Genomic DNA, 16730 nt, shown 5'->3' on the forward strand with positions numbered 1-16730 from the left:
AAGGGTGAGGATGAAGCAGGGCAGCAAGTAAGATTACAGCCATGGACTTCAGGAGAGCTAACTTCTGCCTCTTCAGGGATCTTCTTGAAAGAATCCCATGGGAACAGGAGTCCAAGAGAGCTGGTTGGCATTCAAGCATGACTCCTTTAAGGCTCAAGAACAATAAGCAAGAAGTTGGACAAAGGGGGCAGGAGACCTGCATGAATGAATAAAAAACTGTTGTCATTTTTCAAGTTTAATCAGGAAATACGCAGGAAATGGAAGCAGGGGCAGACTGCTTGGAATCAATATAAAGTACTTGTCAAAGTAGAAACATGGCAGGAAGGGCCAAGACCCTCCTGGAATTAAATCTGATTGAGAATGTCAAGGACAACAAGAAGGGCTTCTTCGAATACATAAATAACAAAAGAAAAACCTAAGATAATGAGGGCGTCTTACTAAATGGAAAGGGACCCTGGTGACAGAGGATGAAGAAAAGGTGCAGACAGTGAACAACTTCTTTGCATTGATCTTTGCTGGCAAGACCAGCTCTCCAGAATATCTGATTCACGAGACCTGGGTAAAGGAATGTTGGAGGGAAGACTTTCCTTCAAGGAGGTCAAGGAGGATTGGGTTAGAGAACACCCAGGTAAACTGAACATTCACAAGTCTATAGGCCCTGATGGATTGCATCAGCAAGTGCTAAGAGAGCTGGTGGACTCTATAATGAGGCTGCTCACGAGAGGTCAGGGCAATCAGAAGTACCTGAGGACTGGAAGAAAGCAGATGTCACCCTGCTCTTCAGAAATGGCAAAAAGGAGAACCCAGAGAACTACTGAAGAGGAAGAAGAAGAAGAACTTCTTTACTGTGGAGGTGAACAAGCACAGGAACAGATTTCCAGGGAGTCTTTGGAGTCTCCCTCACTGGAAGTATTCCGGAACTGTCTCGCACAACCCTGTGCACTGTGCTCTAGGATGACCATGCGTGAGCAGGGAGGTTGGATGGGGTGACCCACTGTGGTCCCTCCCAGCCTAAACCATTCTGTGATTCTGTCATAAAGGCATTAGGTGCAGAAATAATTTGCATCTCTTCTTACAGACCCTCTTGGTCAACTGTTGACTTTCTTGATTTCTGAAAGTTTCAGAATGGCATAATGAGAACACAGCAGGAAATTTTGACTGAAGTTTTCTCTTTCTTTATGTAAAAAGTAGAACTGGTCATTTGAATGTAAAAGCTAATAAATCTTAATTGGGTGTTTTTTTCTGGTCTAGGATTGAATTTTGGAAAGATTCAATTGTGTGAATTTCATTATCTCTTTTTAGCTTCCTTTCCCAACTTTTAAGACATACCTGCATGCTAAAAGTCTGGCGGTTGAAGTGCTCATGTAATATGTAGGTTCATGTATTTCAGGAAGAGTAATTGAGGTGGATAGCTGAGTGTTGTTGCAGTAATAACAACAATGATAAAGTCTCATTTTCTAAACTTAAGCCTGCATTTATATCAACACCAAACAGAAATTTTGCATGGAATGGAAGAAGAATTTTCTTGGTGTTATCTTGCTTTGAATGTGTAATAATTATGTCTGTTGAAATAGATAATTAATTTTCTCCAGGACAGTTTTCAAAAAGTAGTTGACTTTCTGTATCTAGTCATTCTTCCCTTTTATTATTGGGGTAGAGGAAAACCAATGTTTGACTCTGATCTGTCTCATTTCTTGGTGAATTGCCATGTTTATTTTCTGGTATAGGAATTAAATGTTTAATAAATTTTTCTTCTTTGGTTTCATTTGTTAGGATTCTTCATAGTATTTTTGCTTTGATGAAAATGTGACAAACCACTTTAGAAAAATTGATTGTTAAACTAACATTTGTGTATGATACCAAACATCTAAAATTTATAATGCTCAGTTTCATAAATATGCACATTTTTAATTGGATTAATTATATCAAAGTGTTTTTAACTCCAGGATAGATATATTGGTAGTGTTATTTTAAAGTTTTTTCTTTAAATTTCTGTTAATATTGAGAAATCATCAAGTAAAGATTTTTTTTATTGTCTGATAACTTTATTCTGTAGAAAAAATTATTTGTAGGTAGTAAATAATTTTATGGATAGTTATAATATTCAATGTGAATTTAAACTTCAGAATGTGTGTGTGTAATTTTTTCATCTTTTGAACTTTGGAAAAAACTTGTCAATTGTCTACCTTCTCAATTCCATCTAAGAGACTGGAAGAAGGAAGTTTGGTTTTATTTGTTCATTGTGAAATGTACCAAGTTTACATGTGTCCTGTTAGAGAATAGCAGACTGCAGATCTTAGACCATCTATTGCACTTTTTTCTTCAGCACAATGAGCTTTAATTAAGGGTCTGTTCTTCAGTGGGTTAGCTGACTACAGGTTGTATCTTCTCAGCATTCCATCAAAGGAAATGGAGATTTCCGCAGGGATGTGGAAGTTTTCAGTTTTGAATGGTAACGCTAACAGGTTAGTAATTGGCTCATCTTGACCTAAACTCCTGTTGTGAAGTACTGGTTTTGTGTTAAGCACCATTTAAAGAGACAGTAGGAGTACTTTTAAGCCAGACTTGATTATGAAATATATATTGTATTTTAGATGTGCAAACACAACACATACTCAAGTCTAACCCAGGGTACCGTATTATGGAACCAGGAGTGGGAGATGTAGCTAAGATGTTCCTGCTCTTTATAGAGGGGTAATGTTTCTTGGCTGTGCCAATTTTCAAAGATAGGTGGAGCCACACTTTTAAAATGTCTTCTTTATTATTTTGTTCTTATTAAAATTGTGTGATATGTGTGTTCTTTTAAACACATAGTTTCATAAATCTGCTTCAGTATGTGACCAGAGCTAAAGGGATGTGCACCTCCAGTGGAAGCCAAGGAAGAGTGAGGCCTTAAAAAAATGGGAGCAAGTGGGATCATAACATGTAGCTGCTATCTTTTTTTGTACAGACTAGTTGCACATGATTTGCAAACATTATTTTTTCCACTCACTTTTACAGCTTTGTTATTGAAGGAGGGGAATCTCTTGTAAGGAACTGTATACAAATGACTGAGAAAATATTTTAAATGAGACTACGGAAGAATAATGGCTGGTTCTGATGGCTAGGTTACTAAATGCTGCCTTTCAAATTTATGTTATAAACTTGAGTTGGTACTATTTCTTATTGTCCTTTTTGTTTTTCTGATTTGGGGAGCTTGTTTATTGACGACTCCGAAAATTTGTATTGTATCACTTTCTTTTAGTATCTTTGTTAGTAGTTTGATGGAGGCACATAAACAACACCTCAGCTGTTTATAAGTGTGGTTAGCTGGAATCTTGGAAGGTGAAGATAATACAGCCTAGAAAGGGATGTAGGGGAAAAAGGCCTGGTAAGTGCTTCAGCACCCCACAGCCAAGAACCAATTATTAGACACCTGGCAACCTGCTGAGTGCTTTCCTGGTCACCCCCAGGGAACTGGAGGGAAGCCAGGCTCAGGCCAAGAGCCCAGATTGCTAGAGAATTCCTGATGAGGTAGCAGGTCTGAGGATGTTTGGAGAAGTCAGTTTGGTGAGTCAGAGACCAGATCAGTGGGATACATGGGCAAGTGTGGGCCAAGTTTGAATGTATTATAAAATAGTTTAGGCTGGAAGGCACCATAAAGATCATCTGGTTTCAATGTTTCCCTTTTTCCAGTCACCTGGAACTTAGCTCAATTGCCATGACTTTTCAAATAATATGGAGAATGGCTGTGCAAATACATCAACCAATTCCCTCAGGACTCCAGGATGCATCTTATCAGGTGTCATGGACTTAACGTATAATCAGGTTCCTCAGGTGATCACGAATCTGATCTTCCCTTACAGAGGAAGGGACTTTGTTCCTCTAGTTTCTGTCTTGCAGTCCATCCATTTAAGAAGGATAGGAAGAGAGGTTGCAAGCCAAGACTGAAGCAAAGAAGTTGTTGAGTACCTTAGCCTTCTCCTTATCTGTTGTTACCAGTTTACCAGCCTTGTTTAGTAGGTGTGTACACTTTCTTTGACCTTCCTTTTCTGGTTAATATAGCTATGGATGTTGTTTGTGTTATGCTTTGCATCCCTTGTCAAGTTCAGCTCCAGCTTCACCATGGCCTCCCTCATCCCATTCCTTCACAACTGGGCTGCATCCCTCTACTCTTCCCGGGATACCTGTCCTGGGACAGAGTAGAGGGATGCGTTTATGTCTTGCCCTTTAGTTTGACCAGCAGGCTCTTCTCATCCTTGCTAGAGTCTTGTCTTCTTTGCCTGATTTCTTGTGCCTGGAGATCATTCGCTCTTGTGCTCTATGGAGGTCATCCTTACAGATCTGCCAGCTTGTTGCTCTCCATTGTCCTTGAGGGCAGTTTCCCTGGGGTTTGTACTGGCTTGCTCCAGAGGCCGAACTTTACTGCTCACCTGATTCACATCCCTCTGGACTGCAAACTCCACCAGTGTGTAATCACTGTAGCTCAGGTAAAGGTCTGAGGCTTACTAGAGCTTTCTTGCATGCATCTTCACCGCAGTCTGGGCCAGGATTAGGGATCTGCACTGTATCAGGGAGGGAGCTATGGGGCCATCTCTGTGTTGAGTAAGGGGAAAGAGATACAGACTGCAGAGGAGGGTAGAAGAGTGGCTGCAGAACAGCTGGTCAAGCAGAGATCAACCCAAATGATCTGGAGCAAAGGAGTGTCTTCTTTTTCTGTGAGCTAGAGAGATGGAAATTGCAAATGTGGTCAGTCCCAATTCCTAGAGAAATCTCTCTCCTGGTGGTGGGACAGTCTAATACACGAAGCATGCAGGAGAGAATTGCTTTTTCCTGTAAATCTCAGAATTAATTTTTCTATGAAGATATTATTTGCGGTGACTTTTGAGCAAATTTGTTTGAGCAGCTTGTTTAGGTCCATTACCTTGTTAGGGAGTAGACCAGGGCACATCTGTGTGACAAACCATTTCTAAGAACTTAACCTCTCTTTACCTCTGTTGTCATGTTTTCTGCTATTCAAGGGGATCTGTAGCCTCTTTTAGCTGCTGTGGACTGTGTATGATGGTACACAAATAGTATGCACTCTTTCAAATGTCATTATAAATCAACTAAATTGGTGATATCACTAACTACTACCATAACAGGCCTTCTAACAGGCATGTAATCTCTCCTGTAGACTGCTTGGACTTACCCTCTTACCAAAAGTCCTTCAGTAGCAGATGTGAGGCTGCTATTCAGGTAATGGCAACCCACACCACCAGTCTTCTGTTCTACTGCACTTTCTCCACTATATATCCTTGAATACTCCTTGAGAAGGTGATGGACCTAAGGAAGCTGCTCATCCACAGCAGACTACTCATGGCCACTCAAAATTTTCCTATTAAAAGCCATCTGGGATCCATCCATGCTAGAAGCAGCCCTCTCATTGTTTGTCCTCTGAAGCACTGGAAGATGAACACCTGCTGCTATAGCATGTTTTATCTCAGAAAATGACATTTCTAGGATGTTGTCATCTCTTCTGTGCAAGCACAGACCAAAAACTGATTTATTGGTGTGGTAGAGGAAAGCTTGCAATATGTGACTGTTCCCAGCTGCTGGAATAACCAGCTCTTCAGCTGCAAAGTTTGAGCAGAGTTCCTTGAAGTTCCTTTAAGCCCCATCTTTTGATTTTTTTTCCAATTGCCCTTTTTCTTTTTTTTTGAGGTAAAAAAGGAGACAAAACCAGTATTTTCACAGACAGCCTTTGATCAGCAAGAAAAGATTAATCAGTCATTCCCCTAATTTGCTTTCTGTTGGTATATATACCATTGCAAGCAAAGGAGCAACTACCTTGAAAGCTGCTTACTTGTTCTATTAGGCCAAAATATATGTGATTAGATAGCAAGTGCTTATGGTTTACCTGTCTAAAGATCTCTTGCTCTACAGAATGCTATGGTTCCTGGAGAGAAATAAAGCAGGACAAATTTCTTCTTTTTCTTCTCCCCTCTACTCCACCTCCAAAAAAGAGGAAGGTAAAGAGAAAAATGTCTGGGCTGGAGGTGATCCAATGAAGCAAAAAGCAAAATGGACAATATGAATGATAGTGATGTTCTATTCTGGGCAGGAGATAATGGCTGGATCTCTGCTTGTCCTAATTATGATATGATGTCCTAGTAGAGTAAAACCCCAGAAATTCATTATCCAAGTGATCAGAAGCTCGTGGAAAGAAGTGTCAGAAAGGTTTATAATTATCTTCAGAATCTCTATAATGAAGAGGGCTTCTGACACTGTGCTTACACTGGGAGTCAGGTTCTGCTCAGCTGTTTGCTCAGTGTGATGTTTCTGCTCTTGGTCTTTCTTACCCTGCTGAGTGACCAGTGTTAAGAGCTCTGCAGGGCACTGGGTGCTGTGGCTTTGATTCTTTAAACAAGATCTTCTCTACAGCTAATCCTCAATGATTTTAATAACTATTTTGCTCCCCTGGCAAAATTGGATTATAGCAGAGAAATCAGATTGTATTAAAGAAGTAAATCAATTTCTGTTTGAAGAAACTGTAGGGCTGGAAAACTGTATTGCTTCATATGTTTTTCCTGTGATAATCCTGGTGTAAAATTATTTGCCTTAATAATACAAGCCACCTCACATTATTTCTGGGGGTGGTAATCTGCAAAATCATCTAAGTATTACTTGTATGCCATGATATAAATTTGACATAAATCAAGGCATTTGTACAAAAATATTTTTTACAGTACAAGAGCAATACTTATTCTTCCTCAAAAATATTTTTCAGTGTTACCATTATGGTGAAGTGCTGGAGACATAGGGATTTCAGTTACTGGCTCTGTACAAAATGAAATACATGCAATGCATTCACCATTGTCCCACTCGTTTTTCAGTGCAATCCTGACAGAACATTTGTCATTAGCAAGACTGTACAGTAATTTCAGAGTTTGTTCAATCTTTGAATTTGTTTTCAATATTTAATATTACCAATGTGCAATCCAATATTGTTAATAAAATTGGACTGAAGGTACTGAAATTCTTTCAGTCTAAAAAAATGGAATTCTTTATCAGATGGTGTTAACTTTATTACTTTATGTTGTATTATGACTTTTTACCCTGTAACTTATTGAGAACCTTTTTTATTTGGCCAAACAATGACTTGGGACCCAATAACTTATTGCCTTTCCGTGAGTGATAAGTCAGCATCGTGCAGAATTTGCAGTATTGCTAGTTTTTGTAATTTTTCTACAGATTGAGCAATTTTGTGTAGTAATGGTTTGCACATCCATGGCAGCAACTAAGATTTTTGATTGAGGACCTCAGCTTCCTTTAAGATAGTAAGTTTCTAGCCACCTTGGTTACAGAAAAGTTGGTAAACATGCCTGAATGTGTTTAAAACACATAGTGTCAAGCGACAGACACACATAATTTATTTTTCTAAAAACTAATGAGTTATGGAGACAGAATGATGACCTTTGAACACTTAAGACTGCCAGTGCTGGCATGTAGGCGTTTTAACCTTTCTGCTGGCTTTCACATGCATGCCATTTCTACTGAGTTAGAGATCTATGTGGTTTTGGCAACAAAAGCTTTTCCACTGTGATTAGCTTCTCTTTTGGTCTGACTTAAGCTTACTTGTCTTCTTTTATGATATATGCGTATTCCTCTCCTGCTTTTCTTAAAATCCCTTTTTGAAATATGTGTAAGAGCTCACTTTTTGAAATTATAAAAGATGGTTCTGTGATTAGGACCTGTAGAGTTTGTCTTAAGTGTGTAATTGTGATTTAAAAGAAATGCACCTCTACATACTGCAGAGAGGAGGTCTAAAATTTTCATCATTAGAACTCTGTTAGGCACTGGGTGAGAGTTGGCAGAGTTGTTCCACTCCAAGCAGTTTAAAAACACTGGTTTCATGTTGCAGACTTCCATGGGACTCATTGTCACTATTAATGTTTGCACTTGTCAAATGGAACAAAACAGAATAGGAGAGGAGGCTGTAAACACCTAAAAAAGTAGGTCAATGGGCCAGCAGGTTATTTGGCCAGGCAAGAATGAGTGGCTTCATTGAATCACACTGTAATTGTTTTTCTCCTGTTGGCAGATTGTTCTGCTATGCTTTAACTTTCTATGTTAATGTTTGCATCTGCATTTTAACCACTTGAGAACCTCTGTTAGGTGCAGGAGAAGGCACTCTTAACTTTTCAAATCAAATGAGTGATAATTCTGGTGTTTTCCGTAAAAGTCATCAATGAATTTACAAATAGCATAACCTTAGTTTATAGGTTCCAGCTTCCTTTTTAGATTTTAATATACTTTAAAATAACATTTTTTAGAAATGGAGGAAGTACACGTTGTAGTGAATTTGTTTTATTTTCAGGCAGATAAGCAAGGCAGATAGAAACAGGGAGAGGGAAAAAACTGATTTCATGTAGCTTAAAAATGTGGAAAGTAGCATGGTTCAAGGGAAGTAACTATAAATGAAATGTAATGGTAGAAAGAGACTGGAAGTAGGCAATCACTTATGTCAGTGCTGAGTTCTTGTTTGGAAGAAGTTCAGTTGTGAAGCAAGTTTGTGATACATTCTAGGAATTGATTTTGAAGTGGATTTTTAAACAAAGAGTTAATGGCTGTGTTTGAGGAAGAACCAATAATGCAACTGGGCAACTTTGCTAGTTGTGAACAGCAGCAGCATTCTACACTTGCTGGAGTCCTGAGAATAATAATTTTGGAGACTTGGAGAGGAGATGTAACACAGGAAGCCAGAAGAGACCCTAATAAGACCTTCAGTGAAAAGATGTTTAAATAATGGTGTATAAATACACTTTGAAGGTAGTGTAAGTGGATGTGAAGAAGTAGATGATATGAGTGGTACCAAATTCAAAAGTGAAAAGGACATCAAGGCTGAAGATATAGGCATAAAGTAATAGCTTAAAGCCAAGATAAAACTGTGTCAGAATGTCTTGCTTATCAAGAAGAACTTTAAAGCAATGTCAATTCAGATAGTAAAATACTTGAGCTATTTTTGATAAGCAGAATATTGCATTTAGAGATTATGCTCGTTAAAACAATTGCTTGTCTTTATTATAAAATGAAGAAGTAGATAATTTTTAAATTCACTGATTTTCAAGTTCTCCATTGTTATTTTTTGACAGTTTGGAATTTATTTTCTGCTGAAGAGGATACCTCTAACTCCACATTGTTCTTCACGGGAGCCAGGTTTCATCCCTAAACCTCATACTTCAACAAGTCCCAAAGTGTAAAAGGTAAAACTGTGTTCTTATAATTGATAAGGTTCCCATGGCTTTCAGTTATCAACACTGATGGGCTGAGTAGCAGTGTTAAGTAGTGTCTTTTGCTCTCCAGAACATGACTGAATTTGAATCTTAGAAAATAGACATAGTCCTTTATTTACCTAGTGTTTGCTTTCAACTTGACTGGTTTTGGTGGCATTATCTCTGCAGTCTTATCCTTGGCATGTATAGGCACTGAGAGTGTTCAGAGTCTTGCAAATTTGGATGCAAAGAGAGAAGGGTCGGACGTTGAAAGGTGAGAAACCAGTGTGCTACAGGTGCATTTCCTGTACTTTTCAGTACTTTAAATGATTTGTCTTGGATACCAGATCTAGGTTGTCGGTTCTGACATAGAATCTGTAGATTGTAATGAATGATTTTGTTGAATTCTGGGAATTGAGTGCTCTGTTAAAGTGAAAAATACTGACTTTTAAATTCTGATTCTGCATAGTGAATATGTCAGTTATGTCACAAGTAAAAGTTTTCTCTATTTAGCTGTACAGGTGGTTTTCTTTTGCAGATTAGGGAAAGTGTATAATTTGTCTTACAGAATTTCATGTTGCTCTTGATCCCTATAATTTTAGATGCCATTTCTGTATAAAAATTAACACAGAGCTAGAAGTGTAATTAGTGCATAGTTGTATTGGTGCTTACCATGTAAGCTAAATGAAAACCAGTTTATAGCTTTTGTCTTGATTGTAAACTTAGTTCCATGCCAGTCACAATAGTTAGCTTTTACTGCTGAGCAACCTGTCTCTTGTTGTGCACTTTTGTGAAAAATTGAAATAGACACTTCTTCACAATTCACTTTTCTCATGCCATTTATGGCTGGTTTTAAATGCCACAACTCTGTTACTTGGCAAAGTAATTTGGGGAATTTATTTTGTCAGTATGGCCAGTGCAGTTGTTATTTGGAAGAATTGGAGGGAAGAAGTGGTTTGCTGCCAGTGTGTCTTCATAGCACTAGATTTTGGAGGTGAAGGCAAGGCAGAGGTGGTCTATACTAATTGAAGAAGTGGGCCATTTGGGCAGAAACACCAGCATGCCTTGTGATATGCTTTGAAAGAGATTCTACTGCAACACAGCTCTCCTATTTACTTTCCTGCTGCACTCAAGTTATGAAACTTTCTGGTGAAAAATGCTATTCTTGTGAAGGAAACCCACACAGTATGTGGCTGTTGTAGATGCAGAGATAGTTTGGTTAATCACAAGCTTTCTTCCTCAGGTCACTCCTCAGGCTTTTGCTGCTGTATTTCTTGTGGTATTGACACTGCAAGTTCCACTGGTTTTAGTACTCTCAGAAACAAATCTTTTTCAGAAAATATTGAGTCACTAAATTAACTATTAAGTTTGTAGCCTGCTAAAAATTCCTGAAGATCGGCAAGTTCAGCTCTTATAAAACATGTTGCAAACAGTTGTTCCCTAATCAGTGCCAATGTTACAATCCTGCTGCTCCATTTGAGCAGCCTCTGAAAACTGACTTTTCATATGAAAGAAACAGGTTTAATTCTATTGGTTTATGTTTGAATTTAAGTTTAGCCTTTTCATAACCTGTGTTGTATTCCTTCTCTCACTATTAATATTTCATTCACATTCTTAAGTCAAAGTCAAATGCACATCTGGAAAACCAAAAACTTCCTGTCATGAGTAAGTGACTGCTTTAAGATATGGTCAGATTAAATTTCGCGCAGTACATAGATCACAGTCTAATCAGTATCTTGTTGTTATCTTTTTACATGTCTGTGACAACAATGTGCTCAAGAAAAAGTACAGTAAGAATAAATTATAGTTGTAAGCACTAAGTGCTTTCTGTTTGCAGTATTTCTAAATACAATGTACTGCTAAGTGTATTTAACATCTGTTCAGCCCTCAAACTTATGAGGGTACTTTAGGAAAAAGTTCAAATATAAACTAAAAGCTATATCTGAATTCAGAGTCATAAAGTGGTCTGCATTGGTTTAGTACAGACTTATTTACTGCAGCCTTAATAATGTTCTCTTGAACTCTGTCATTTAAAATGAGGTATTAAGGCCCAGGTTATGCTGGTAATGGAGACTGCTTTAGAGAAGGTAGGAGGGCAGAGCAGAAGGCTGGAAGAGAGGGGAGGATTAGGAGCAAATGAAAATGTCAGTATGCTTTAACAAAGAACACATTTTTTTTCCCTCAGTCACATTTTGATATTTTTTCTTCTCTTACAGGCAAGCGTACAAATGTCTACCACAAGACTAAAGTGTGCTATGTTATGTTTTTTACCATAAGCACCCATAAAATGAGCTCCATTGCAGACAGGTATGTTAATAGATACGGAGAGTTTTGGGAGAATTACTGTTCAGTTCTTTAATAGTATTTTTTAATACAGTTAGTACATTTAGATGTTAACTTATGCAAAAATTAAAGAGTGAGGTTTTGGTTATTTTTGACAAAGTTAATTTGGTAGTTGCTAGATGTGTCATTTTGTAGTCACTGGAAATAGTGATTTCAATTGCCTGAGGTTAATCTTAAAATGCATTACTTGTTTTCAGTGTTGGAACAACATCTCTGCAAGCTGAGCTGATTTTTGGCGTTTACTTGAACTATTAATTTTTTAGTACTTCAGTTTTTGATTAAGAAAAGCAAATACATTTAAATGATTAGTGTTGCTGTAGATGATAGTAAAGTGACCTGCTAACCTATTTCAAGGGAAAAGTAATAGCTGAGGTATGTTTTCTGCTTGATTCCTTGAGCTGCACTCTCTTAGCAGCTTAGGTGAACATCTGTACTTAATATGCTGTATATTGCCATTTTTGAGACTTTGGGAAATGAAACTTGCATCTAATTTGTGTCAAGTTAAACACAAATTAAAAGAAAAGAAGAAAAGCAAAAAGTAAAATTTCTATAATGCTTGTTTAGCTTGTCAGTTCTTCTAGTGAAATTCTGTGGCATCTCACTGCAGCTTCAGCCTTTTAAATATATGACTTGCTTCTACAAGCTTGATGTTTATGTAGTAGTATACAAAATAGTAACTTCCTAACATCACTGCTTATCATAATGTACAGTAAAATTGCCTGATGGTTTATAAATCAGAGAGATGAGATAAGCAATGTAGAAAAGTTACTTGGCTTAAGGGAAGGGAACATTAGGATAAGAAATTTCAGGGTAGACAGACAGAGCTCAGTGTGGACAGCACTAAACAGACTGAAAGCAGGGAGAAGTTAGAGAAATAACATGTGAAAGTCCATTATACAGCAGTTTTGGGAAACAGAAGAACAGTTTTGATTTCACTTTAAAGGCAAAAGGAAGTGAAACAAAGGAATTGTAGGAAGGGTGCTGAGGCATCTTTAAAGGAAAACACATTCTTATTTTGGTATTTTAACACCTCTTTAGCAGTAGATGGACAGTTGTCAAGCTAAGAAAGTTATGTGATACTTATTGAGGAAGAAAATATAAAGAATAGTTACTGTTTAACATTTATATTAATTGTGTATTTATGAAATTAAATATGTGGATGAAGTATAGCATATTCCTTAGCACTCTTCCACTAATAGTATTTCAGAATTCAAGAAAAATGCATATTCAGTAATTGGAATGGAAATTGTCAGTAAGTAAAAATAAATCACATATGTCCTCTCCCGTGTTTTCAAAAGGGAAAGGTAATGCAAGTAATCAAAAAGATACAAAACCATATTTAAGCATTGTTCAATTAAGTGTTTGTATAGGGCTGTAAGTTCTTTTGAGAAACAGTTGTGTCAGAAATAGAAGGTTTTTTTGCTTTTTCTTTAGTAAATGCAAACAGAACATAGAAGACTTAGCTCCAGGTTACTGATTATGGTCCTTGTGAGACATCACAGTAAGACAGTTGCTTTCTTGATGTAATGGAGATGATGATAGTGAATGGTCAGCTCTTTCCCCTTCCTCCTTCTTTGTTATTGGACTTTAAAGGAGAGGAATTTCCACTCCAACATTTATTTCTTTTTGTTTCTTTCAGAAATGATGGAAGCATTTTTGATGGGCTGGTGGAAGAAGATGACAAAGATAAAGCAAAAAGGTAAATTTCAAAGTTGCTTAAAGCTAAGAAAGGTTCTATACTTTAGGCTTTAACTTATCAGTGTGATTTCTAAACAATAAAATGGTTACTCCTAATTATAAGCATATTACTCAACAGCATTTCTTCTACTGTGATTTTTCAGGTATATTGTATATTTGTAATTGTGGTTCAGTTATTTGTGTTTTGTAAAAGGATATTTTATTCCAAAGGCTTCACTGCACTGTTCCTTGAGGAGGAAGCCATTCTTCAAAAATATTGTCTGAGATATGGAGTAGGTGTTTTTGTGACAGTTGTCACAGCAGAAATTCTAAAGGAGCTGTTTGCTTCAGGAACCTGGAAGTAGTATACAGCTTATAAGAAAGTCTCACAGTTTTTATAAAACATTTTCATATTTGCTTTTCAGAGTGTCTAGAAACAAGTCCGAAAAGAAACGTCGAGATCAGTTTAATGTGCTTATCAAAGAGTTGGGTTCCATGCTTCCAGGTAATGCTCGGAAGATGGATAAATCCACTGTGCTGCAGAAGAGCATTGACTTTTTACGGAAGCACAAAGGTAACAATAAATGTTATTTATAAATTCTTAATTTTTTAAGTGATGCATTATTACAAAAAATATTAAAAATTTTGCAGCTTCTTTAAGGAATTTGTCAAAAAGTTGTGAAGTGCTTCTGGAGAAAGATATTCTTAAGATCATCTAGGTAGCAGAGATATAACTGTGTAAGAGCCAGGACTATTTGTTTTGTCTCATAGTTGTCAATGAAATCTGTTTGGCAAAGAGAAGATTTATTTTTTAAATAACCACGAAGTTTTTTGTTCTGGACAGATGTTGGTGCAAGTTGTTAAAAGTTTTGCTTCACAGGAAAACTGCTGATCCCTTTGACTGGAAGTACTTGCTGGAAATACTTACTAGGTTATTTAGATAAGCCTGACTTGAACAGTTGATTTGTTGCTCTGGGTTCTACATGAAGCAAGATAAATCACTGAAAAGCTAGTCCAAGAGAAGTTAGTGCTCCTTCTTGTCATCTCAAGTGCCTACACACCTCACTGCTTAAACAAAGGTGATAAGGCAGTAGGGCATTGTGGTTTCCAGCAATGTTTCTGAGTTGGTTGCTTGACAAGAGAAAGTGAAGTACTGGGGCAGAGAGACCAGGAGTGTAGGCATTTTTGCTTTTTTTTTCCTTTTAGCTGGGAAAAAATCTACAAATACATTAGCTAAACTTTTAAAGTTTTAAGATATATGCATGGATGTATAAGCCACTGAGTGTATGTGTGTGTGTTGTTATTTAAAGGTCGTGTGAAATGTCAGAATGATCAATATCCTTGAACATCCTTGCTATGCTTTGTTCCTCTGGCTGTTTGCATCAGCTGATGGTGGGATATACCCAGATATGTTGTACTGAAGTTTATTACAGGTTGTTATTTCTGTCATGAAAAAAAAATTCTTCCACCAAGTGTATTCTTGTTTGTGGCTGTTAGATATTATATATATAAAAATATCTCTGTTCCTGCTCCTACACTTGTTCTTAATATGGCACCTTGTGGTTCACACTGCCAAAAATAAGATGAAAACTGAAGAAAATGGACTCCTTTGCTAATTCTTTAATTTCCTTGGATAATTTCTTGCAATACATACTGACTAAAAAGCAGTAGGGTCAAAAGAAGTAGCTATAAGGTTATAAAATAAGTAAAGCTATTAAGTGGATGAATAGTTATATAATTATCAATAATATATGTGTCAGTTTAAGGTATGAGAAATGTTTTTCCATGCCCTAGCATGTCTCTTCCATTAGTGTTGTGTTTCCAGTAACACCAAATGTGTACTGAATATTGCTATTAAAATTGTAAACATAACTCAAATGAAAAAGGAGGGGGTATAATTTATATGAGAATTCATAGATTTGGGGGTTTCCTTTCCAATTAAATATTGATTGTGCTGTTTTAATTTTCTGAGATACCTGTGTCTCATGACAAAAATAAAAGCCGTATGAAGGCCCCTCTTGTGTAAAATTTAGTTATTTAGGTTATAAGGCTTTGTGAAAATCAGTTCTGTTTCAAAATTATTTTATCTTGCTGATTCCTGACACAAAACATAGAACAAATGTGTGTCAGCCAGCCAGCAGCACCAGTCATATTATTTTTTTCTTCAAAGTGCTTTCTGAGATTTGATTTTTTAATAAAGGGGCAAAAAGCAGCTCTGGAGATGGTTGCCTTTTAAGGCATGGCACTTCTGTCCTTCACTTGGTGTGACAGAATGCAGCTCTGTGTGACTGCACATATCATATTAAGTTCCCTAAAGCTCTGGCTGCCAGTCCTTACTACCATTGCTGTGCACTATTTTACATTAAAATGTTTTTGGACAAAGTGTTGGCAAAGTTCAGAAGAATATTTTATCTTCTGAAGTGCGTGGATATGTTACAGTAAAGCTGAATGACCTAGCAATAAATGGATTGTTCAGCACTGAGTAGGTGCTTTATGGTTGAAATCCTACTGTGTTCAGCCATCAGGATTTAACTGCATTGCTTCTGGCTCTTTCTGGACTATCTCCACATTATCCAAGCTAGGTACTCTGGCACCAGCTCCAGATGAACTAGCTGAATTGGTTGTTGGCCAGTGTGGATTTCTCACTGGGGAAATATAGGAGGCTAAACACACTGAAATTGTATCACTGGGAGCTTCTCTTTGACTAATACTGTCTGACATCTTTCTTTGAATTTGTAAACAAGAAATTTTTTAGAATTAGTAAATAATGAGGAATTTAACTGCAGGAAGAATAATTGCAAGTAGTAGACTGATTCTCCTACAACTCAAAGAGAAATGGTACAGATCTTGGCTTGGCTAGCAATTTCTTTAGAGAATTCTCAGTGCTGGTGTAGACATACTTCAGATACAGAACTTGAAGACTGAAGTTTAATGTGCAAGTTTGGTTATGCTCATTTTGTTACCTAGCTCAGGAACGTGGCTCTACTGTCATTTATCTATGAGTGCAACCTTCTGACAGAATTTCTAGGTATTTCTCTGAAGGTACCAAGTGAAACAGATTCTTTCTGTTGCTTTCTGTTTGCCTCTGTCATACTTGCTCTAATGATGGAAAATATAAAAGAACACCTGTACTTGTGCTATTTCAGAATGGTGTGTAAGAGGTGTGAACTTCAGCTTTTATTCAGCATAAATCCATTCTAGTGCAAAAGACAGACTTTTTAATTCTGAAGTAGGATGGTTATAAGGGCTAGAATGAGCCAGTGAATCAGACTTTCCCAGTTTAAAGTGAACATTATCTGTGTTCTGTGGAATGAATGCACTAAGTTCCTGGAATTTTGCCTCCACTTTGGTGGCAGAGCTTTTCATTTTTGTGTCCTTTGACTTGCCCTTCAGTGTTCAGTATCTTTGTGCTAACTGAAAAGCTACATTTGGAGTTATGCTTAGGTTTTATTTATTCTCCAGCCCACTCTTTCTGCT

At 37.2% G+C, this 16730-nt stretch overlaps 1 protein-coding gene across 14 annotated transcripts in view; it reads left to right on the forward strand.

Annotated features, from left to right (window-relative positions):
* The window catches only part of CLOCK (clock circadian regulator), a 64443-nt gene that overhangs the window by 19971 nt on the left and 27742 nt on the right, over nt 1–16730 (forward strand). For 13 of the 14 annotated variants that reach the window (XM_071432371.1, XM_071432368.1, XM_071432357.1 and 10 more), the window contains 4 exons: nt 9114–9224; nt 11450–11540; nt 13216–13275; nt 13679–13827. In XM_071432371.1, the coding sequence (XP_071288472.1) occupies nt 11494–11540; nt 13216–13275; nt 13679–13827 (256 nt within the window). In that variant the 5' untranslated portion in view covers nt 9114–9224; nt 11450–11493. Of the gene's footprint in view, nt 1–2393; nt 2466–9113; nt 9225–11449; nt 11541–13215; nt 13276–13678; nt 13828–16730 lie in introns of those variants that run through there. The other variant, XM_071432358.1, reaches the window with a different exon arrangement.

This window comes from Agelaius tricolor, unplaced genomic scaffold, assembly GCF_023055355.1.
Source record: "Agelaius tricolor isolate 1412-34295 unplaced genomic scaffold, bAgeTri1.0.p SCAF_8, whole genome shotgun sequence".
Lineage (NCBI taxonomy): Eukaryota > Metazoa > Chordata > Aves > Passeriformes > Icteridae > Agelaius > Agelaius tricolor.